Source organism: Zeus faber (genome assembly GCF_960531495.2).
Source record: "Zeus faber genome assembly, chromosome: 15".
In the NCBI taxonomy this organism is placed as follows: domain Eukaryota; kingdom Metazoa; phylum Chordata; class Actinopteri; order Zeiformes; family Zeidae; genus Zeus; species Zeus faber.
Window position 1 is genome coordinate 23,033,055 of NC_137194.1, and position 26,202 is coordinate 23,059,256.

Genomic DNA, 26,202 nt, shown 5'->3' on the forward strand with positions numbered 1-26,202 from the left:
GTGTAAGGTGTGGAGGGATTCGATAAATCATCATGTCCTGATACTGAGGAAGATTCAGAGGAAGAAAGACAGCATTTTTAATCGAGAATTGACCCAGCTGAGGACCTAATACCTGACGATGAGTAAGTAACTGAGTTTTTTTAGTAGCACAGGCTAACGTTGAAATTATTTCTGCGTCTTGTACACCCATTCACTAACGCAAACTTTAGCTAGCCAGAGTGCTAGGTGGATGAGTAGCTAGCTAAGCCAGGGACCGTTTCATGGAATCCTGTTTGCCACAACGATAGCACCATCAAGTTAGCTAAGGTTAACGGTGTTACTGGCGGTAGCTGCAGGGTAAAGAGAAGGGATATTTATTTTGCTAAGCAAGCTTAGCATTGTACAGTAAATCCAGGCGATAGCTGAAAACAGTAGCACACAGCATTTATGTAGCTCTGCTCTCCTCTCCACTTAGCCTGCGTCTTACAGCCTTTTTGCTTTACTTATGGTTACAGTGACCAACACATCCCCAGCAACGCAGTCTTCCTAGACGAAGGTATGAGTGTGTGGTGCATACATTTCATAAGCTGGTGAGCTGTATGTATGTATGTATGTGGCACTACATACATCACACCTGCCAGGTGTGATGTATGTAGTCTATAGAGATATGTCAGATGATGTAAATATCACATTTCCTTACACTTTTTAAAATTTGTTTTATGTATGAGAGTATGAGTATGTTTGATGTATTACAGTACGAAAGCACCTCTACAAGCTGCCACAGAAAATCATCTTGAACACACACCAGCAAGCAGGCCAAGGCTGCATGCTCCTATTCCTCTATATATATATATATATATATATATATATATATATATATATATATATTTTGTTCATGAATTAAAATTCATTCATTCATTCATTCATTCATTCATTTGACTTGAACGTGACTGTTGGTTCTAGAGTTGCTCTTCTCACCTATCGCCTTAAACCATTGTTTGGAGTTTTTGTATGTAGTTTGTGTGACATTTTCAATAAATATTTCTGGCATTGCTCACTGTCCCCACTCCCACTAGCCTACAGCCCCATTCCTCTGTCTGAGAGTCTGACAAAGAGATGGCCCCTGCCTGCTGCAGATCGACACCTCTAATGGCCCCCACCAGGGGGTCATGAATTTTCTAGTCATTAGCTAATGGCTCCTCTCACACCTTGGGCCAACTGAAATAAAGTTGTGAACAGTTGAGATTAAACCTTGTTTTTACCTATTTAGATGTCAGATTTGATCAATTATTTTGACTTCATAATATACCCAAGACCTTGATGAACAACTTTTGGATTGACAAAACAGTTCGTCAGTATATTCTAGTGTGTGTTACATTTCTGGCGGCAACAAAAAATACAAAAACATACTCTTTATATCTTGTGGGTTTTGTGTGATCTATCTAAAAGCTGCCTAATGATACTGACCAAACTATTGATGGCATATCAATGTAGCTGTGTTTTTCCTTCAAATAGATCAATATATCAATCACTTTGGAGTAAGAGTGTGTTAAGTTGATTATATTTAGATAAATATCAGACCACACCAAAATCACAACGCTTCTCTGAATTAAGCTTGGACTTAAGAGGGTTAAGCAGAAAAAGAACAACATTTCAGCACATAAAGACCTGTCGCCGTAGAGACTGGACGTGTTTCAGTTTCTCGTCCTGTTTTTTTTTTCTCCTCAAAAACAAAGAATTTCAAAATAATTGTACGAAGTAAATATTTGTAAAAACCCACTATTTATGCTTTGCCGGTATTCCGATTCGGCGCCACCCCTACTTCACGCGCTTGTACCGGCAATGTTACCGCTTCCATTCACAACGCAGCCCTCCCGGAAATGTTACAAGGTCTTGAGGTGGGGAATTGCCGGAACAGATTTCTCGGAATGTCGATCGCTGTTCCCATTCACACACGTGCGGGAACGGTTCCGAAACATTTCAGGGCTAGACCACATGTGTGAACGGGGCTTTAGATACAGTAGCAGCCTGACGGAGTGTCAACTGTTTACAGACCTGTTAGAGAAAAGTAAAACTTTCAATTTAAATTACAGATTATTATTTCCCTGTGCAAGCTGCTGAGATTCGCTTGGAGCTTGCGGTTTGAAGTCCGAGTGGATAAAGGCGTGGGAGCTTTAATCGAGCGACAAACAAAGAGTACGAATTGAGGGATGAGAGATTTAGCCGCGAACATGTCACATGCAACTTCTTTAAAAAGTGCAGAAATTCCCAAAGTCACTGTTCTGACTTTTCATGTGACTTGCTTACATCACATGAGTGAAAGCCACATTCCACCCCCCCCCCCCCCCCCCCCCCAAATGCCCCACCACCACCCTTCAGCCAAATCCACTGTGTGTGTATGTGTTTGTTGTTATGCGTGTGTGTGTGTGTGTGTGTGTGTGTGTGTGTGTGTGTGTGTGTGTGTGTGTGTGTGTGTGTGTGTGTGTGTGTGTGTGCACGTGGTGGACTGACCTTCCCAGGAACTGCACCTCTCCGCGGTGGTGGTGTGGGATGGACATGTAGCGGCCCTGCTCCCGTCGTGGGCGGCTCACCGTGTAGTTGGCAAACTCCACCCTGAGCACAGAGAAAGTATTATTATTTTTATTATTATTATTATTATTATTATTATTATTATTATTATTATCATTATCATCATCATTTTCATTTTCATCACGGTGACATGCCCTTATAGCCAAGTGCGTTCCTCATACCGCGGTGGTGACGTTATATTGACGTACTCTAAACTGGACTTACTCAACAGACACGTCCTGTCGACAGAGCGCGGGATCGTCTCTTAAGAGCGAACAAAGGCGTGATGTGTTCTTTTCTTACAGATAATATGTGATTTTCTGTAAAATGAATCACAGAGATCACTGAAAAGCGGACTCTGTGTCACAGCTGAAAGTATGTACAGCTGCCTGGGAGTTGTGAGCCCTGAGCGAAGAAACCGCAAGGCTGCGTAGCAAGGACAAAGAGATTGCGAGAGAGAGCGAGAGAGAGAGAGAGACAGAGAGAGAGAGAGAGAGAGGGAGGAAAGCTGAAAGCTGCTATGAGCTGTGATGATTCATCTTTCAGTCATGGCCAGAGTTTGTATCTGTGTGTGGGTGGGCGGATGTATGTGCTTCCCCTCACCTGTTCCAGAGGTCATCATCCTCTCCTCCCCAGCCCCAGAATGCATTGGGAAATCCATTGATGTTTTTGAACTGCGGCACAGTCAGGCCACTGACGCCCCCGAAGAACTCATTATACGGAAGTCTGGAAAGAAGCGGAATCGTGAGAATTTCCCGGCGCACCAGTCAATTCAACATCCCAAATTGGACCCCGATCGACCGGGACTCACATGTAGGAGTATTTGTTGAGTTTGACAGCAAAGTGGCGTGGCATGTCGGTGCAGCCGTAGTAGTTCCTGTCGTTCTCCATCAGGTGGTCCACGTCGTGGAAGACCAGACAGTCCCAGTTCAGGTCCTTCATGGCCTCCTTGTAGCCCACGTTGAACAGCATGGCTCGGTTGAAAGGCTCGTTACCCATCTGAGAAGGGGATGAAAAAAGTAAAGAGTGTAAGAGAGATGCGGAAAAAAAACCCGACAGAACAGCTTTGATTAAGGCTGCCACTTCCTGTTCTGCAGCATGCTGCTTCAGCTCATCTACAATGCTGGCGTTATGTTTTCCTGCTTTTCGTCTGGAACAGCACACTCAGCACGCAACAAAACTTGGAACGCGACATCTCCCTTGACTGAAGCTGAGGACCAAATTTGGCCACCCTGAAAACGGGAATTTCATGGGATTCTTCAGACAGAAGAAAAATATGGCAATGTCAGCAAGGGTAGCCCCTACAATGTATTTCTGGGAGCATTTTCGAGTGTACCTGCTCTATTACGTAGAAGGCAAACTGGAGTCTCTGTTTCTGCAGCACCGGCACCAGGTGTCGGAGGAGGATGGGGAGGTGCTCGTGTCGGTTCCTGAATGGGACCAGGATCGCCACCTAGGAAGCAAAGCACGTAACAAATTAATCAAGATCAGCGTTTATCCTCTTCCAGTGGTATTGTACGGCCATGACGTTAACATATTATATAACCACATTGTGATGACACACAATTCCCCACAATATGAGGTGAATTAGTTAAGTCCATGTATATCCGACTTCCCATATAGTTTGATGAGCTGACCCCATAAAAAAAAAAAGAAAAGGCATTTCCAGACGCTTTTGACCCAAGTGACTTACAATAAGTACATTTTGTCACAGTATCATAGGCATAGTCTGGAAGCACGCACACACACACACACACACACACACACACACACACACACACACACACACACACACACACACACACACACACACACACACACACACACACACACACACACACACACACACAACAAACACAAACACAAACACACACACACACAGATTTGAGAGGTATTGATCACAGAGGCACTGGGGCCCTAAAAGTAACCCTGAAAAGGACCTTCTACCTGAAAAGGACCCTCCCCCCTCTGGTTGCTATAAAGGTCCAGCTTTTAAAAGGAGAAAATCAAAGTTTCCTTTGAGATTAAGCTAAGAGCAAACCCGTAAGTGAGTGCGTGAGTGAAAAGGAGAGAAGATGAAGAGAGCTAAAGATAAAAGGGGTGGAAAGGGAGCCAGAGAGAGAATGCGTGAAAGAACAGAGAGGGGGAAGAGAAAATAACAGTCACTGTGGGAACATACCCTCACTTAGCACTCTATTAGGAACACTATACTAATACTGGGTAGGGCCTTAGTTCTCAAAACAGCCTCGGTTCTTTTTGGCATGGATTCTACAAGATGTTGGAAACATTCCTTTGAGATTCTGGTCTATGATGACATGATTGCATCACGCAATTCATGTCAATTTGTCAGCTGCACATTCATGCTGCAAATCTCCCGTTCTGTCACATCCCACAAGTGCTCAATTGAATTCCTCAGCAGAAATAGAGATTCATCAGACCAGGCTACGTTTATCCAGTCTTCAACTGTCCAGTTTTGGTGAGCCTGTGCCCACTGCAGCCTCAGCTTTCAGTTCCTGGCTGACAGAAGTGGAACCCGACGTGGTCTTCTGCTGTTAGCCCATCCCTAGCCCATCCCCATGTAGCCCATCTGCCTAAAGGTTCCATGTGTCGTGCATTCCGAGATGTTTTTCTGCTGACCACAACTGTACAGAGTGGTTCTGAGTTACGGTAGTCGTCGTGTCAGCTTGAACCAGTCTGGCCATTTTCCGTCGTCATCAACAAGGCGTCTCTGAGCCGTGGAGGCATGGACTCCACAAGACCTCTGGAGGTGTCTTGTGGTATCTGGCACCAAGATGTTAGCAGCAGATCCTTTAAGTCCTGGAAGTTGCGAGCTGGGGCCCCCACGGATCAGGCTTGTTGTTCCAGCACATCCCACAGATGCTCCATTGGATCAGACCCTAACCCCGCCCATCCACATGATGTAGAAGAAAGAGTTATTCATCAGACCAGGCCACCTTCTTCCAATGCTCCATGGTCCAGTTCTGACGCACACGTGGCCATTTTGGTGTCCGGTATGTGGTGTGGGGATGGTGTGGTTTAAGCAGCCACACCTGTCCTGGGTCTAGGTAATTGGGCGCATGATCAGTGCATCTGTATACCTGTTGCTCATTACATTTATCAGCGAGCAACAGGCAAAACACTCATCCTCAAACACACAGGATAGGAGCCCTTGTCACGACATGTTGTACATCTGCTCCGGGCCTGTTCCACCTAGCCCACTTGCTACAATAAAACTGGTGCGTTTCACCCCATCGCCTGTGTCTCTGTGCCGGAGGGCCCTGAAAACGCAAGTCTGTGTGTACCTTCCAGCGTGGTACACAGTCTTTGGGTTTCCAGTGGCCTCCAAGGGCCATGGGCTCGCTCTCCAGCAAGGACCTCTCCACTTCATCCAGAGAAATCTCAGACATGTTCACCTCCAAGCGGCCCTCTGTGAAGGAAAAGAGAAAAATGTGTTTATTTGGAAATGTGAGAGAGACGGAGATAAGGAGATAAGGACAAACATGTCTGTCATGTGGAGCACGGAGGTCTGGAACTCAAAATATTTGAGAGTTTTTGAATAGAAATCGCTTGGTCCAGCTTTATCGTTCTATTTCAACTAAATTGCGTGCATCATCAGTCAAAGGTTTGATTGTTGGACCTTGTTTGTTCCATCTCGAAAACTCTAACAATTTAGGCGATGAAATTGTTTTTCTGGTGGCTCTTACTCATGGAGGGTAACCTCTCGGGGCAGATCTGCGACGGGAGGTAGGTGAAGTCCTCGGGGAGGAAGGTGGTAGGAGGAGCATCGCTCTCGCTCAGGTTGAAGTCATAGGTGTAGTCTGGACACACACACACACACACACACACACACACACACACACACACACACACACACACACACACACACACACACACACACACACACACACACACACACACACACACACACACACACACACACACACACACACACACACACTAATATGTCACAGCTGTGTGTGCTGTGTGCATTTCAACCATCTGTTCCTGGAACTTGAGTCTTTTCATAAACTCACTCAACTATGCAGAGTTACATATGAGAAACATATACTGTAAGAGCTTTACTGCCATCGCTCGAGGGCCAAGTCGAACTCCAGTCAAAATGAGGATCTCGATTCAAGGTGACTTTGTCTGGTTCTGCTCATAAAGAAATCACTCTCCATATTTGGTGGAAGCAACATTTTTTATTGTTGGTCCTCGAATGATCTACGATAATATGTTGTGTGTGTGTTAGTGTGTTTGTTGCCGTGTGTGTGTCCTTACCTGTGCCGTTGATGCTGTAAGCTCCTCTCACGACCTGCTCGAGAACCTGAGCTCCGATGTTCCTCACGTTTTCCCTGATCTGGATCCCTCTGGCCTGGACCATGAACACGTACTCGTTGACTGTGGACAGTGTCAGAAGGAGGAAAAAAATTAGTCCTTTCCCCTTCTGGGCCCTCTTAAATATTCCTGTCCCATGGGCTACGCTCACTCAATAACCTGTGAGGAAACACAATTTGCCGTTTACCAAAGAGAGACTGTGATCCAAAAATCTGTGCTCAGCAAACTGCCGTTGTGCGCCATTTCTGGCAAACTGCTCCTACACTCAGGGCGAAAAGAACGGCGTTGGATAACTCACAATACCAGGAGAGTGGTTGGAAGGTGTTAAAAGCTGTAATACCGCTATCTCAAGCATCTGGAAGGCTAGACTGTTATTTGGTGGGATCCTACAGTAATTAAGGGAGGCGGGATAATCCATAACTTCTCAAACTTTAAATTGCAGACCATTATTTTAAAGTCACTGTGGGCTGATTCCTCATGTTCCTTCTCCCCATTAAAGCTGCCACGGTCTTTATTGATTATCTGTCTCCGAATTAATGAGAGGGATTTCCCGTGCAGACATTAAAAAAGATTTTTCTGGGAATGCTGATATATGGAATAAGCAAGGATGGAAGGGAGGAGGGAATATGGTCACAGTGGAGCGAGAAACTATCAATCGAACAGCATGAGGGAAAGATGCTGAGAACGACAAAAAAGTTATTCAGTACCATTTTTATTTGTTTTACCACTTAAAACTAAAACCTCTGTTGTTGTTCCTGATAATGTACTTTGATTTCCCGAGTTGCCATTATCGCTCACACTGATTATATTCTGCAAGACGAAAAAAAAAATTGTAAGACAGATTGAGTATGGAACTGGAAGAGGCAGAATTACGGTGAAAATCATCATTATCTCAGCATACACAAATGACTTGGCGACGGCTCGACCTGAATATCTTCTGGAAAATACTTATCACGAATAAAGATAGATGTTTCAACTTCCCTGTAGCTTCACGCTCAAAATTTGAATGCCCCCAATGACTAGGACTAGGAACCGAAGTACAATTGTGGTTTGCCCTGAATAACACAGCAGCAATGGGAGGTACGAGCGCAAAGACAGGATGTGTTTTAAATGTTATTTCCACTCTAATATTTCCACTCTCAATCCTCACCTCATCCATTGAACCGTCAACCAGGATCTCTACAACCACAGCCTATTGTGCATTAGAAAGAATTGCGATTGACCATTTTTTATTTTATTGTCTTTTTTGTTCATTTTATGTCACGGTCATAGTATAAGCTTAAAATGAAAAAAACACAAGACATCCACCACATCGAACATTCAACAATAAACATTTTGGTGCCCAGTTAATTTTCCTCGACACAAATAATCGAAAAAACTGAATGAGAAAAATTCACATTTTAATATGTTGCAATATTTCTAAAACTGTCTTTAAATTTCCCTTAAATTCGAATGGAAACATGATTGTAGAAAATAAAAAATGCGATCTGCTCAGATAACTGATCAGGCGATTATATGATAATTGTGACAGCCCTATACCTGGTTCACTAGTACGCTGTGTGTTCCTCATGACGGCAAACTGTCAAGACAACCTGTTCTTCCCATCCTTAAGAAAAAATGTAGCCGGATCCCTCTGTAGCAACATGGCAACACATTACTGCCAAAGTAAAGGCAGTTTCTAAACTGCTCCACCTCAAGAGTGTTTTGACATTAATCGAATGTGCTTTTATCCTATAGCAATTACAATGAGCCCCGTTCTTCCATTTGTGTGTGTGTGTGTGTGTGTGTATGCGTGCTCATATATAGGTGTTGGAGTACCACAGCTGAGCTAGAAAGTCGTGAGACGCAATTTGTCATCGGTAATTGTATTACAGTTTCCATTACATTTATCGTTTTATACAAACTGCCTCGGCTTGCAGAAGCTGGAGACTAGTGGCTTTGCAGTAACCGAAATCAATATTCTCATTTTACCCTGCAACGCATTCAAACATAAGGTGTTTTTTTTATTTTTTAAATAGACAGAAAAATAAACAAAATAGCAAATAAAAAGATTAATAAATAATAACCAATTTTTCCATCCTTAACCATATTTTTATTAATTTGAGAAATACATTTGAACGAGGTTATATTGTACATGTTAATGCTGCATGCATACAAATGAGAGAGGATATAATTAAACACTGGAAGGACTCGTGTTGCGGTCCATGTGTAGCGCCATATGATGGAAACAGGCCGAGAGGCTTCTGGAGTGTGAACCACCAGCACTCCAGGCAGCATACTTGGCACTCCACTCCAAATCTGCTAACTATGGACAGACATGATCTAGGCATAACGCTACCTAAAATCCCTGACTGGAATTCAAAAATACAAAAAAAGAAACCTCGGCGCGCCTTCAGAACTTCTAAAGGGAAAAATGCAAGATGAAATACGACTCCACCCAGGACTATAAATTATCTTAACGTTGCGGGGAAATCTCTGCGGGCCGTTAAGAGGAGGCCTCTTCATGCGTCAGGATAAATAATGCTGTTAAATACATTACATTTTAGAAAGGGCTTGAGTTTTTAATTGGCTCCTGTCCCTCCCCTGTTCCCTTTGTATTAACATCAACGATTCATCTCTAGAAGCTGGACTAATGGTGAGTTCTGAGGTTTCAAGGATGCACGCACACACACACACACAATCAACAGAAAATACACAACCCCTGTGTACCTGCAGGCATGAAGGTGTATATTTGCACTGGCAGACATACCGTCCACTTAGCGCGCACACACACACACACACACACACACACACACACACACACACACACACACACACACACACACACACACACACACACACACACACACACACACACACACACACACACACACACACACACACACACACACACACAAACCCATTACAAGCCCCCGCTGTACCCCCTCCAGTGTGACAGGAAACCTTGATCGACCTTGTCCTCCATCACTCTTACAGAACACACTGTCCTCACACCGAGCCCAGCCTCAGCACCTTCAACTCTTGCACTGCACATCCCTCGCTTCTCGCATGCACCCCTTCCTCCCTCCCTTCCTCCCTCTTTCTATCTACATCCTAAATCTCGTCTCTCGTGCATTTTAGTCGAGAGTATTTTTTTTTTTTTCCACTTTTGGTCAACCCCTGTAGCCGCCAACACAGTGAAGGTTGGATTAAAGGGCTCCGGTGACAGGAATGAAACACACCCCACGGTGTTTTTAAACAGGAAAAAAAAAAGAAACATATAACCCACCCCCACCCACCCCACCCCACCTCTGAAAGGCAATTAACTCCACATTGATAGCTCAGCAGTTGGAGATCGGTCCTGTTTTGCAAGCTCTCTGATAAGAGCTGAAAGGCACTTTTCCCCCACATAAATGCTTTGCACAGCTAACACACACACACACACACACACACCAAGTGCCTTATATCTCTGAGGGTTTGAGGCCATCTTGAAAGGGTCATTTTTTACCACTACCATTACGCCACATCAGTGACACTCCCACATACACTGACATGCATGCACACACACACACACACACACACACACACACACACACACACACACACACAGAATATGGGCCGCATAACATTATGTCTTGCTAGATGCTGAACATGCATTATGCCTGTGACAGCGAATTTACTAGAAGTAATATTCCACACTACAGAGGTCATAAATCATTTAGGAGAGTAAATAGCTGATTAGTCGTCACATCAGCATAAAATCCCTCTCAATTATCCAGATAAAAACGCTCGAAACAAATTCATCACACAGTTGTTTTTTTTCCAATTCATAATGATGTTTGATCTTCATTAAATATCATTCTTATAGAAGTCTGCTTAGATACTGAACGTGGCATCATGCTGGGCTGTCCCCTTGATGTTGTTCTGTGTTTATTTTAGCTCCAGTTTGGATCTGGATGCAGAAATCCCTGTTAAAATGTGTTGGCTACGGTTGCCCAGAGGCACATACTATACTGTAACCAGCTAAAAAACACTGTTCACTTAATACTAGAAAAAAAATACTCTAACTAATCCAATCCCCAAATCGAAATTACTGACGCTCATTAAAATATTATTTTCTTTTCTAATAACCCAGATGCGCAGATGAAGTACAAACTCACTGTGACCAGACAAAAAATTGCAAAACAAAGAGGAACTGATCACAATCAGGAAACTGCTCAAAATTGAATTACTCCTAACCCAATTTCCCATAATCTTTACATGCATGTATTTATTATTTGTTATCCCCATTTGGAGTTTATCCTTTTGGTTATGTTTCAGAGTGTTATGAAAATAAAACACTAGCGTACTGTATCATTAATCCTGTGCGAGCGCCGCGTGTAGATTACGCACATTTTGGTATTTTTTCTATCTTTAGAGCTTATTGTGCCTAATAACCGGGCGTCATGACATTTGACTGCATATATGTATGACCCTGTGTATATGTATGTGACAAATAACCTCTTGAATCTTGATCGACATTCAAAACAATACTACCCTGTAAAAATCCATAGAAATTCCCTCAACCCCATTGAAACCCAATTTGAAGCACTCTGTATGCAACGCAACCCTGAGCTCTTCACACAGATGATCATCATATCTGCAGCATCTGTGGTATTTCCGTCCTGCATCGATGGACCACTGACTCGTTCTTTCAAGCCTTGGAGCAGCAAATAATTCCAGGCCTGGTGACGACCTTCAGAATCCATTTGCTCTAATCCCGCGGCTCCAAGCCGATGGACCACGATCCCCTGGGAACAACAGAAGATCCGTGTCCATTCGACCATTTGTTCAAATCAACAAGGCCACGAGTTGAATACTTGTGAATTTATTATATATTATTATCTCTTCTTGAACTTGATCTATAAACATTTATTTACAATCCCCTCCCAAAAAAACAGCTGAGGATTATTATCACATCGCGAGCAAAAATATTATGGCCACATCTCAAGAGCTAGAGACAGTGATAATACATCTTGGATGTCAATCCGCTATTGTTTCACACGTTGGCAATGGAGATAAACACCTCCCGTATGGACGGTCACTTCCAATGCCGGTTTCTCGATGCTGTCAACAGCCTGTTCTCCCTTGTTCCCTCTTTGTACGTCAACATCCAACACCTCTGTCTCCACATTAGAAACAAGCGCGACGACACTCTTATCGCTCCAGCGACTATCGGTTTACTCACAAGTAGCTCTTGAGGTCTCGTGGGATGTTTTCAGGACTTGCAGACTGTTGTACGGACCGATTTTCCCCACCTCGTCCACCAGGGACGCAGTGGTAATGGGGTTACCGCGGTGGAATTTCCAACCAGGCGTTACGGTCTCCTCCGCACTTGGACTATGGCCAAGTCCAGTCTGAGTGAGTCTGGTGCGACTTCCAACATAGGGCTCCCTCTAGTAGACAGAGAATCTAAGCCCCACATTGAAATATTAAAACGACTGGTGATCACAGCGGATCACAAATCTTGGCATTTTAGCACACACTATAGGAGCAATGACTTAAGATAATATCCAACCCACCTGATATTCTGATGATCTCCAATCAAAAGGCTCTTAACAACCCTTAAGACAAGAGATTTCCTTCCGATTCTTTTTAGATCTTGAAAATTTGTCTGGGGTTCAAAAACCCTTGCTAAAGCCATTTGGGTTTAGACTGGCCATTACAGAGATAAAACCACAGTCATGCACTTTGACAACTAGCAGTAGGCAGGAACTTGATGAAATCGATAAGAACATAACTGCGTTCTTGATCACCATCGGGGATACAAAGGAAAAACCCCTGGCGGTAATGAAATCATTGGCACACGCACACAGGCCTGGATGCCAATGCACCTGGCTTCGTAGGCAGGAAAGGTTGTTCTCTTTTTTTGTTCAATTTGAACCTCTTATCCGAGACAGGAAAACATGATGATAACAAGACAGGTATGGCTGTATACAGTAGCGTTGCAGAAGCAACATTTTTATGTCACTCTAGAGAATGTGAATTGTGCAATGTGTATTGTTAAAATAAAATACAAACTAGCTGGAATCCACTCAATATTTGAAGTAAAATACATTTCTGTTGCAGTATTTGCTCCCGACATCGCCCTTGTCTGTTGAAGATCACGTGGCGTTTCCTTTTAGGGGAGAGACGTTAGGAAGGAAGTTAGTTCGGGAGGTGCTGAGGGGACAAGGGGTTCACCAAGTACCAAGTTCTGGTAAACTGTACGTACTATTGTGATTAATACAATTTTGAGGTATTTGCGCTTTACTTGAGCAATTCCATTTAAGGCCTTTAAGGGATTTTTGTGACAGCAGTAGAAAGGCAGTCTGCACATTGTTTGAAAACTGTCATCGAATCTTCTTTGTTTACCTCAAAGTACCTCCAAACGGCCCACATTTTCTTTCTCTCTCTCTTTTTTGAGCGTCAACTACTTTACATTGCGTTGGTATCGGGTTTGAGTATTGGAGCATTTTCACGAGTACATCAGCACAGCATCGGTGTGTAAATTTGACCGGCACAGAATCGGAAAATATATCTGACCGGCCGGTGAAAAACAGACCGATTCCGGTCATGTCCGATCGATTGGTGCAACTCACGTTTTATATGTAACATTATTGTCTCGTTTTTGTGCTTTATTCTAACCCTCCAACTTCCCATTTTACCTCAGCTATGCAGCGTTACACCTCGGTGGATACTAAAGTACCGCTCAGTGAGATGCGTATTAACGGATGTTGAGTAAGAGGAGAGGGAGGGAAGGGGTTACAGAACCACAGGTCGCAGCATCTTTTATTTTAATTTCATTTTTTTGCATAGTTTCAGCTGGCATTTCGTAGCTGCGTATTTTGACTAAGAATTGCATAGTTGGTACACAAAATACATGCAGGTTGGCAGGTCTGCTGGTGGGGACGCACGTCTCCCCGTTGCTTGGGGACTTCATTTTGTAAAAACAGGATGTTTTGTGTAAATACTTTACTTATAAATAATAAACCCTGCACTTCTGTAATGGGGAGACCGCATTTGCCGTATTATATTACGTTCTATGCTGTCCCCCCCGATAAAATCGTCAATCGCCGCCCCCCAGCTTGGAATTTTGCACCATCGCCGAAGCCTACTTTCCATGCCTTTTTTTCGATTGGGGATGCGTTCAAATACATGCAGTATGAACGCAAAAAAAGGTGGTGTAAAAACGCCGCAGTGACATTGCATCACGTCCTGCCTCCCGCACGCTCTACCCGCGCTCATTATCCGGACGTTGTCTGGAGCTCATGTGTGAAAGCAGCTCTCGTGAGCTTAACAGAGAAAACAAATGCTCATGTTTCGACAAAACCAAGCGGGGAAAATTATTGCCCTGACCACGCGTTTTATGGAAAATAGTGCTTGAATGTGATTACATACACTATTCAACTATTCAATTCCTTGTAAAAACAAACGAGTATATGTTAGCATTTTGTATATGTCATACCAAAATGCAAATAAACTAAACTAATGTATGTGACAAATAATCTTTTGAACTTGAAAACTATAGGGTAATTTTTGTTTGTAAGCACACTGGAACAGGTATTGCTGAACAGAAAGAGAACAACCTCCCACATCCGCCGCCCAACAAAAGCCACAGTGCAGTCTGTTGTTAACCAAATCCGCAATGCCCCGGAATCAACAGATACACATCGAGTTAGGGGGTTGTAGGGTTAAGCTTAAGTATCTGGATGCGTTTGTCATGCACTGACATGCATTGATAACCATAAAAATCGTCCCCTCATTGGGGAGAATGTTTACAAAGTGTTTCCACTAAACTATTGTTCTACCTATTATTGCTTATGTAGCTGCAACACAGGGGCAAATCAATTATTATTATATTGATGCTGTTTTTATATGTGCCTGCAGGTTCTAGGATTCCTGTCTCCGGTTCTAGCTTGAGGGGGTTTGACGCTGTGTCTTTAATACAGCAATTGTGGAGTGACTTTTGAATAGCACAAGAAGAACAATGTTCTTTCTTTCTTCCACAAACATGTGTGTATATCATACATATTTATAAACAACTTCATTATTATATACTATATTGATCCATAGGCCTGCCTCCTAGCCTCCATTTACCTAGACAGCAAGGCACCAATAGCATATCGACTATGTTAATCATCCCTATTGATACTTTGCAGCTAAAATGCTGGTTCTCACCATCTCACCATATATATTCTGAGATATTTTGAATCAAGTGGAGAAAGCCGTGAATTCTACAGGGGTGGAGGGCTTGTGAATTCAATCCAAGAATCAGTAACACCAGGTATAAGCCCAGTAAATGCTGCCACCACCCCCGGTTGTAGGTGGAAGGGAATGAAAGAATGGAATGAATATGTAGATGTGATGGAAAACGGAAATTGGCCAAGGGGATCGCTGGGTACTGTAGCCACAAATTCAGTGAGTAAAACAAGCAAACAAAGCCAAAGGAAAAAAAAAATCTGCTTTGTGTGAGTATGCACTGTCAGTAGAATCACATGCACATACAGATGATATTGGTCTGGGCGATAATGGTTACATGATACCCAGTCATAAATGGATCACGGAGCCTCGGCAAAACCACAGCTGAGCACACACACACTATACGTCCACGAGAAGGGAGGAAGTTCTACAAGACTGGACGTGCAAACATATCTAAGGGTCAAAAACATCCATAACAATGTGATTTTTACGCAAACACAAGAATTTCAAAAATGTGTTAAACCCCCCCCCCCCCCCCCCATCCAGCTTTTGACCAGCGGCAGCAGGTAAACTGCCGACGACGGCGAGAGAGGAGCTGCCTTTTCAGAGGCAAAAGGACGGAGTTGATTTTCCGAGCAGATGTCCCTTTGACAGAGAAAGTACCCTGCTTTCTCTTCTTCGTTTACAACATCATCGCTTATCACGCCGCTTGGCACCACGCCGACTTCCTGAGAGCCTTCCAACCCCGCATACTCCCCCTCTTCTTGCTTCTTCCTCTTCCCCTCGACCAACCTCATACAGTGTGCACACACACACACACACACACACACACACACACACACACACACACACACACACACACACACACACACACACACACACACACACACACACACACACACACACACACACACACACACACACACACACAATGAAAAGTTCAAAACAAAGAAGAAAATACTGTTTTTTAAATGTCGATTTGATCTGGTTAATCAATGACAGTCATTGATAAATAAACAACCTCTAGACAAACAGGAAATAGATTGTCCATTGTGGCCGAGACAGACACAGGTGTCACTGTCAGCAACGCTGTCAGATGTTCCCAATGTTACACACTGATAACAGCAAACAGGAAGAGAATTCAGGAGATTTATTACTGTGCTGAGGGTAATGGAAATATCTGTGACATCATTTCACGTTAGGATGAGTCATGGAAAGATATCACACACACACACACACACACACACACACACACACACACACACACACACACACACACACACACACACACACACACACACACACACACACACACACACACACACACACACACACACAGACACACACACAGAGTTGTAGACTTCTTGCATTTGTCATTATGGCTCCCCATCTGCTCTGCGTCTCAATGTTCGTGTGCGTGTGTGTGTGCACCCGTGCCCGTTTCCCGCGTCTGCCAATGTGTCCACCAAGTGACAACATGAGAGAGAAACATGCAGACCAGACTGGACGAGGGGGGTATTACATAAACAACTTGTGATGCCAGGACCTCATGTTTCCACTATAATGATGCAAGAAAATACTAAATAATACTACTTGCACACAGATCTGACTAAGTGAAGAGGGGGAAGCAGAAGGCGACTGTAAGTGTGTGGCGTGTGTTTTCTCGTCACACCCTAGTAATCGTCATCATCATGTGTTTTTTTATTTTACTCTGTTTCCTTATTGGTTTTTACCTCGGTGAACAGAACATTGTCATTCCTCGTAACGTTTAAAGACGGATTGACAGCGAGGGAGCCCGGCCTACCTCAGACATGTGGGGTTGAGATAACCCTGGTATACGTATGAGAAAGGACAGTGATAAACAGAGAGGGGAAAGGACAAGGCAGAAAAGGCATTGAGAAAGACCTTGGATAAAGAGTGTTTACGCTGGCCCGAAGAGGTGTGAAGATAAGAGATATCCATGTATCCCAAAAGCAGGCAGGAAAACAATTGACGTACACCGATAGATGATCAAGCAAATTATGATTACCCTGGTAGAGGGTTCAAAGGGCATTCGGGATTCATTGACGCGTAGCCGGGCTTAACCGCCCCCCCCCCTCTCCCTCCCGCGGCCTCAGAAACACTCCCGATTCCTTTCTGCCGCAGACATCCGTCTCCCACCCGACCTGTCTGTCTCATCCCTTCATCGTCTCTGCTTTCCACACACAAGGTTCATTTTGAAATGACACTGTCTGAGCATATAATCCCTTTAAGCGCACACGCACACACACACACACACACACACACACACACACACACACACACACACACACACACACACACATATATAAACACGACATGCCTCCAAACAACTTTGCGATGCTCGGAAAGCCTCATTCTGTAAGTGAGATGAATTCCGTTGTTGGTGGGACTGTGCCGAGGGTGGTGATTCAATCCTGCAGCAGTCCCACTGCTCCCTCCTGTCGGCCTGTTTCCGCCTGCTTTTATATTTGGCAACTGTCCAGAACATTCTCGTCTTATTGCTGTGGATTGCGTGAGTGACGTAGGAAGTGCACTGTGGGTTCTGGCATGCACGCACTGTGGTATGCCTGCCCAGGGGCAGACCTGAGTGACACACACACACACACACACACACACACACACACACACACACACACACACACACACACACACACACACACACCCCCCCCCCTTCCAGTGGTTGGCTGAGAACTTCACAGCTGGAGGTCACTGCAGTTCACTGAGCACAGGGGACAGAACAGACAGCCCGTGCACCATACTAAAATATATTGCGTATTCAATCTAAATAGTAGAAAAGCACCGTATCTTTGCAGATTCAGAACTTGATGGCTTACGGTTTCATCGGCTGTTCCACCCCCCCCATCTCTCCAATCTAGTAAAGTGCAGCGAGTGCAGTATAAGGACGCTGTGAGGATCCTCGCCAGCCAGAGAGGGCAGCGTGAAGCGTGCAGCAGGTCCAGTCAGGTTGAAATGCCCCCACTGATCGCTCCACCAGAAGTATACAGTAGGCTCTGTATCATCCCTCAAGGATACACCCATGCATGTCATGTTAAACAACAGTGCGAAGAGTTTTGAAAAGGGACAATCGGCTTAAAGGATTTATAGCACTTCACTGTGATTCATTTAGTTTAAAATTATCATAGTCGTTGCTTTAATGCAACACAGATGATGATGAGATTACAAGCTGAAGCAAACTCCAAATGTTGTGAGTTGTGACTTCTTTGAGAATAACAACCAGAGTTAAGATCATCATTCTGCTGGTTTGGAAGACGAGGATGCTTGAGTTGTAGGTCACATGGGTTTCAGGGCAATTTTGAGGGCATTCATGTATATCGTCCACAACAACAAGCGACCGATCAACTTGATCCGTTACCGATCGACCAATCATGTTGATCGGTTCCAACAAAAAAAACAAAACTAACCAATTTTAGCACAGAGAATACGGTTTTGTTTTAAACACCATGCCACTTTTGTAGTTTCCAGACAAACCCTTTGTAATAAGTGCAGCAGGTAATTAACTCTCATTGACCCAATTGCTTTCTGTGTTGTTGGATACCAGTTACGACCACAGCTATGCTTGGCTAATCATCAAAGTTGCCCTCATGGGGGTTTGTTTGTTGATTGTTTGCATTGGCTGCTGTGGCCAACGAAAGGCCCCGACTTGATACCTGAGAGGTCGGGTGTTGCTGGTAATAGCATAATGTGATATCCAGGCCTTTACTCGAAGTAAATTATACCTAGTATACAAACACAGTACATTTTAAAAGTATACAATGGCATGTTCTGGGTGTGATCCGGCCGTGACACCCATTAATGGGTATACAACCAGACAGCCACAAAAAATGAAAAGCTCAAGGTTGAGTAGTATGACTTTTATTATTACACCCTCATTGTAAAGCTGATTGGCCTACACATCGCAAACAATAACTCATCCACCTGATCATGGTGACTATGGCTTACTGACCGTTGTGTTCAGTTCAGTTGTGTTGAACCCTTAGCTTTGTTATCTGTATCTATTTTTGAAAAGCATCCCTCCCTGACGTTAGTTTTGTATGTTGCCCTTTCACTGCAAACCCTTTTACTTTTGTCGTACGCACGCACACGCACACACACACACACACACATCGCCGGCGCAACCACAGTTTCAGTGTCTGTAACAAAGGGAGGCCCAGACCCGTTAACAAAGGGCATTTTTCCCCTCGGCACGATTGGGTTACATAGATGATTCATTTCTTGACTCTACGCCATAGGTGCACCCCTGACATGACTTTTCTCCTCTGTTGAAAGGTCCCACCCTACCCTCACACGCGCTTCCTGTCGGCTCAGCCATCTGTCTACGGTTAGAGATCCACACCAGCCAGAGGTTCACTCGCACACAGCAATAAATTACATTGGGCCCCGGTTTAGTTTACAGGAATGTAATAATTACATCCCAACAAAGAAACAGTTTACTTTTACAGTAAAAGGCCAAAAAAGACTAACAACAGCAAACCAAATTTAAGAAATGGTTTATGGGAAGCATGGCTCCGTCTACAATAACCATCAGCTTTTAAAAAATGAAAAGGCTGCCTGAATGAAGCCAGCGGCTGTGTCAAGTCTGGCTGTTAAGGCTGAGAATAAAATATAATTATTTATATTATAACCCATGCAGTGGGTTTTCTCCGGGTACTCCGGTTTTCCTCCCACATTCCAAAGACATGCAGGTTAGGTCAATCAGTCACTCTAAAAAATTGGCCGTAGGTGTGAATGTGAGCGTGCATGGTTGTTTGTCTCTGTATGTCGGCCCTGTGATAGACTGGCGACCTGTCCAGGGTGTACCCTGCCTCTCGCCCAATGACCGCTGGGATTGGCTCCAGCCCCTCCGCGACCCCACGAGGATAAGCGGTATAGATAATGGATGGATGGATTGATAACCCATACAATTGGATGCCTTTATTGGAGAAATCTAACTGAACCAGTTAAGAGATTAATACATTATAATTATTTCTATTTAACTGTGGGAGGATAGGCCTGGATTCTACTGTCAATTCAATCTACACAATTTTCATGTTAGATATATTTGCAGAAGGATAATGTCCGTGGTTCAGCGTACAAAGACATCCATATTAAAGCTATTTGAGGAACACCTTCTTCAAACACACACGCCGATGCATAGAAAAACCTAGAGCCCTGCATGCACTTGGTACACATTGAGAACAATAACCCCACCCAGGAAAAGGCGAACGTGGTGGGGTGCTGAAGAGACGGAGGACAGAACACACACAGATGGCGCAAGACCCAACAAAGGTGCGTCCAGCTTTTTACCTAAGCGCTAGGAAATGTCAATCTTTTTCAGAATTGACATTGTTGCAGTGACGTATGAAATCTTTAATCACGGCGAACAAGTCCAATGATTTGAAAAGTGAGGGCCCTGAGAACCGTGAGTGCATTCTGGGATGTCTCTGCCATCTGGATCTAATGCCGATGCATTCACGACCAATTGGCGGCGGACTCTCTGAACTAATAGCGATTGCGAATAGTGAATAGAAAGTCATTGTAGGTACTGTAGCCTCACAGCCTTTGAAACAAGTCCAAATGTAACCCATATCCAACAGGATTTACTCATATATCCCCTATCTCTTTTCTATTTTTTTTTCTTATGTTTTAACAGCGCTCCATCTCATCTTATCAAGTTAATTGTCAGATTAAGGGCAACGGCGGCTCCTCTGATCCCTGTGTCCAATTCCCTGAAGTAATGGGAAAACAACTATGCATAGCAACGCACTGGTAAACCAATTAAAATCAACCACAAAACGTAGAGATGGTTGTATTTTAGTCACCTCCCCTCCTCTGAAGCAGAGTGGCAGGGACGGGGCTATTTTAGGAGTAAGACAACATTCTGGATGGTACAGTGGCAGAATCAGTAAAATAGTTACGTAATCCTTGTCCTTTGCAGGGTGGGACTCGCGGCTACAATAAATTGTCGTACACAACATTCAGAGTGAGTGGGTTTGTGTGTGAGAGGTGTATAGGTGTGTATGTGTGTGGCGGTGGGGGGCACATAGCCGATGAAAGGCTTTAAGAGGCTTGCCTGTGGCTCAAAGTGACTCACAAGGTGCAATGAACTCGCACCCCTGTTGATGTTTAACCGAATTCCATTGTTAATTCAGCATTAAACATCACATGTCCTTTGACCGTCCACCCACCCACCCACACACACACACACACACACCCACATCCACACACACACACACCAAAGTGACTAAAGAACGACCACGGGGCAAACAAATTTGAATTTGCATGGAAGTACAAAAAAAAAAAAAGGTTCTGTTGATTAACTGGACACTTTAACTTATGCATCTATTAGACTACATACAAAAATTAGAATGTAAAAAGGCATTATATGCAATACTCGTTTAAAACAAAATGATGGCAAAAAAACAAAATTTGATAATTTGATGTAACCGCAGTCATTACGGGAACAGGGCTGACATGTTTCTGAGGTTGCCGTGACAATAAAGAGGCGCCGGTCCTGGAAGGGATAGAACCCCGAGTGTCCATGGTAACCAGAGTGAAAATGTCAGATGCCAGGCAGGCATTAAGGACCTGAGCAAAAGTTGCGATTGAAGTCCTGCCAATTCAGGTTGTTCAGCGCTTAAAAGAAAAAAAAAAAAAAAAAGTTATTAATTATAGAATCAAAACTGCTGCATTTTTAAATAGCTTGTGAACTCAAATAAATAAGTAGCCTACTTTATCATTAATGATTGACAAACCAAAGTGAACTGGAGAAGAGCTCATTTTTTATTGGCAAAATTCCGACAATTGAGTCTTGACTGAATTGAACAAAAGGAATCAATCATCGCAGGGGGAAGAGGTGCGTCAGAAAACTAGTCGCAGTTGGACTTGAAGACTGTAAATGGATTGGCCATCTAGAGAATGCCAGAAAAGCCTCTTTTTCTTTTATTTTTCTGTTTTATAAAAAAAGGTATCACAACTCAATAAGGCACATCAAGCATTTATTCTATTTGCACATACCGATTTAAGTTATTTTTCGCACGTATGCACACACAGAGAGACAAGTCGCATCCACAACCAGACAACTGTGGACATGGGCGTTAACTCATAGCCTTAGAAATACTGTTTCGATGTCTGGTCAATCATTCGATCTACCTATGGCAGTCATAGTGCAACGCTAGTCATCAAAGTGTCATAAAGACGCCTAAAGATTAAAAAAAAAAAAAAAAGCGACAGCCATGCAGGACGGAGGAGGGTCAGAGCTGGACCTGGTGTGGTCTGCACTAACTACCACCAAAAGAGGGATCCAATTTTGAAAACCAAAACGTTTGCCCTTAACCTATGAAGCCCCTAAACACAGCATAAAAAAAGCATAAAATTGTGTTGAAAACAAGTTGGCTTCTTGTGCACCAACAAAGGAAATGTTTTCAAACTATTAAGCTCAGTTGAATAACATTGAGCACATGCAAAGCAAAAAAACAAAAAACAATGCTATGATCCAACACATCAAAAACGGGAGGACCGGTTTGTCTTCGTAAATACTCCTCTACTATCTTATTCAAATTTCAGGTTGCCGCGTCACAAAATGAAGAAAATTTAACAAAAGGCCCCTCTTTCCCCTAGGAGCGTGCTTCTCCAGCCCGCCAGCGAATTTTCACGCAAATAGGGAGTCAAATGCTCCCCAGCTTGGACCAGGCTGCCACCCTTTGTCAGGGCGAAATGGTGACGCTGCAGGAAGCGTCTGCACAAACAAATGGACAAGCAGTGAACACACAAAGAATGACGGGCGTGTCCGAGGAAATGTGAAATCTGCTCCGCTTTCTCTGGGAGTTGACAAAGTCACCGGCGGTTACAGTAGTCGGAGCGCCAGTGGGATTACTCAAAGGGGGAAGGAAACGACACTGGAGGATCCAACACAGGCCATCCACCTAGCTGCCAAAGTTCCTCAAAATGAAAACAAAGTCAACTTAAAACAAAGGAGAACTAGCTCAGGGAGGAACCGGTTCAGAGATAAAAAATGTTGAGTCAGTTCACATATTGTTTTCTTCATACACTGTTTATCTCATAAACAGTTGTTGACTTACGAGACAAGAAGTTCATTTCACAACAAAGTGAATACCTTATTTTTAATTTTTTTTTTTTTAATTTCTTTGGATCAAAATAATTATACTTATAATTCATGCATCTGTATTTGAACACTGGAGTTAGTTTTTTTCCTTCTGCTTTAATCCAGTAGATATCATATCCATGATTTGGATGGAATAAATAAACACTTCTTCGTGCTACCAGAATGCATTTCCTGCTGATAAAACCTCTGGTAATGATAATTGTCACATATCTGGCACCTGCACACTTGTGAACTGCCGGAAGGAAGGAGGGAAGCGTGTTGACATGCGAAGCCATAGTAATTATTTGGCTTCGTGACATGCATTTAGCGGGCTCCGCCCCTCGCAGAGACTTCGAGGCAGGAGGAACAGGACGACCGGGATGACAAGAGGCGGTGGGAGTGGAAGACAGAACGACAAACAGAGCCAGGAGAACGGAGAAGGTAAACAATTAAATGCAATGAGTGACTACTTCACATACAATATTGCCAAACAAGTTCCAAACACAACATTATGACACCCAAATAACAGCAAAAAGAACAATAAATACACATAACAAAAGTGATGTATGTGTGTTTATGTGTAGATTGTGCGTGCGCCTCCGTGGTGGCTGGTTGGCCACCTCACGCGCACCTCATCCACGCGGGGCGCACAGCACAACGAGCGATACAGCAGCGCCTCCAGTGAAAGGTAGGAATCACTGATATCGCGCCAGTCCGACGTACGCTCCGGGAGCGAATCCCCCCCCCCCCCCGCATTCATTTCCGCAAACACCCAAGCACCCGCCCTCTTTTCAAAACAAAAACCCTTTATGACCGTACTGTGTAGGGATCGCGTCGCTCATACATTCCCTTTTTGTTTTGTCAGTTAGGTCGCAGAGAAATGTGCCCATTGAACGGATAGGGAAAGAGTTAGGCTAAGTGCAAACCTCTTCAATGAACGTGTTGCAAGTGAAATTAATCTATCAATTATCCTCTTTGATTGTTACGGCTGATTCGGAATGCGTGGACGCAACGCACTATATCGTCGCTTGCATCAGCGAGGCTTCACACGTACGAATCTGAAAGCGTTCGCCACACATTATCCGCGCTACGACGCATATGCAGCTGCACAACGCACCAAACCGCACGATACGAGCAGGGCCTTTTTGGTCTCGCAGCTCTGGCTAATGCATCTCTGCAGCAAGACATATTATACGGCATTAAGTTGTATTAAGTGGCATCCTGGGAGACTGTGTTGGGTAATTTTGCGGTGATCATTTCAAATTAAATCTCCTACGGACAAACAGGGACAATACTTTCTGAACCACTCACTCCTGATTTGAAATGCCTCACATAACAGGCAATTATATATCGTTTAGCATGAGAGCTACAACAAAAAGCACTGTATACTTTCCATAGTTGACACATAGACAATCACACAAGCCACATTTTACAGGTCTCAGTGTCTCTCTCACACACACACACACACACACACACACACACACACACACGGCTTCTTTTCTCCAGTGGCCTCAGCTGCGAGGCGTGTGCACGTAGTATCCAAGTGCGAGTCTCCATGTTCCTATAAATAGGGTCTGTGCCTTCTCTTGCGCCCGCTCCATTGGGATTGTCTCATGTTTTAATTAAATAAACTTTTGCAATCAAGCCCAGCTGTGGCCTGCCTCCCCGGGCCGCGCCGAGCACCCACGTTTACAGGCAAAAGGGGAAGACATTATAATATGGGTGACGATGCACGGAGGCCGAGCGAGGAGAGCGGGGTGACCAGCGGCGACGAGGATGAGAGCGCAAAATACAGGCGGAGAGGCAGGGAGCGAGATGTGAATTTGAAATAGCATCTTCTGAGTCAAAACCGCCGGAGTATCAAGGGAAACCCTCAGGTTTTGTGGGCGGCTTTTGAAATCTGTGAGCCGACAGAATATGCGCAACTCATCTGTTCCGTCCGTCCCTCCCCATCCCTTTCTCGTTCAACCCCCCCCCCCCCCCGCACCTCTACCCCATCGACACCAACTTATTTCTCCACATTTTCACGCCCCATTCTATTATGTAATCACTCTTCACCGATCTGCCTGCACCTCACGTCTAAAATATCGCAAACCTCGCACACCCAGCCATCTCGTATGCGGAGCCGCGAGAAGCACTCCCCCCACTGCTCCGTCGCGCCCAAAAGAGCAGAAGGCTAAGCTTAAGCTTTCAGCTGAAAGGAACCTTGCCCCTGTTTTTGCCATTTATAATTAATGGACTGCTCCCTGTGATCCTGCACGCGCTTCTGAACGGACCCGACTCAAGCCATGTAGACAGAGAGCGTGGTAGCATTACGGAAGCATTACAGTGATGGCGCTGGAGGGTGGTCGCGGCGGACCCACGGCACACATCAAGCCGGGCAGACGCCATCAATAACTGCGCCGGGAGAATGAGTGGACGTGTGAATGAGGCAAATTATCACTTTGGTGGGAATGTTCTTGGTTGTCCAAAGATTTATTCGCCTCCCAATGGGGAGAAATCGATGTTTGCCGCCATTAGAAACCTAGAGATTCTATTCCAGTCAGTATATGTGTCCTCCATATATGAGTTGATTCAATTATTGATTAAGTCAGCCAGAGGAGGTAAAAAGCGCGACTGAATCAATACCCATTTTGATGACCGAGCGGGATCAGCTTTCCCGTTTATGTTTTAGAAAGTCATGTAGAAACACATGACGTATGGAAATGGTTGACGTACTTCTCATTTGGAAAAGAAACGGGGGGGGGGATAGGCTGGCTTTGGCTAGTCTGAAGCCGTGACACCTAGGGCTCATTTGTGGTTGAACGGACGTCGTTTGTCCTTTGACAGGGAGCGGCTCTGAGTTGAGCATATAATGTATCCAACAAATGTGCCTGGGAAAAACCTCACAACAATCAGACAATCACAGCGCCTGCTTCGCCAACAAAACAGGATATCAAGTCCTGGAGTGGCTCGAGAGCCACATCCTGCTCTGAAGTACTCCCAATGCCAATGTG

The 26,202-nt window shown here is 44.2% G+C and overlaps 1 protein-coding gene across 1 annotated transcript in view; it reads right to left on the minus strand.

Annotated features, from left to right (window-relative positions):
* Positions 1-26,202, minus strand: part of b4galt5 (UDP-Gal:betaGlcNAc beta 1,4- galactosyltransferase, polypeptide 5) — a gene marked incomplete at its 3' end in the record, with an annotated part of 29,789 nt that overhangs the window by 1,708 nt on the left and 1,879 nt on the right. The window contains exons 2-8 of the mRNA XM_080015442.1: positions 6,829-6,948; positions 6,252-6,365; positions 5,850-5,974; positions 3,884-4,000; positions 3,359-3,546; positions 3,151-3,273; positions 2,491-2,592 (exon numbers count right to left, since the gene is read on the minus strand). Of these exons, the coding sequence (XP_079871568.1) occupies positions 2,491-2,592; positions 3,151-3,273; positions 3,359-3,546; positions 3,884-4,000; positions 5,850-5,974; positions 6,252-6,365; positions 6,829-6,948 (889 nt within the window). The remainder of the gene's footprint in view (positions 1-2,490; positions 2,593-3,150; positions 3,274-3,358; positions 3,547-3,883; positions 4,001-5,849; positions 5,975-6,251; positions 6,366-6,828; positions 6,949-26,202) is intronic.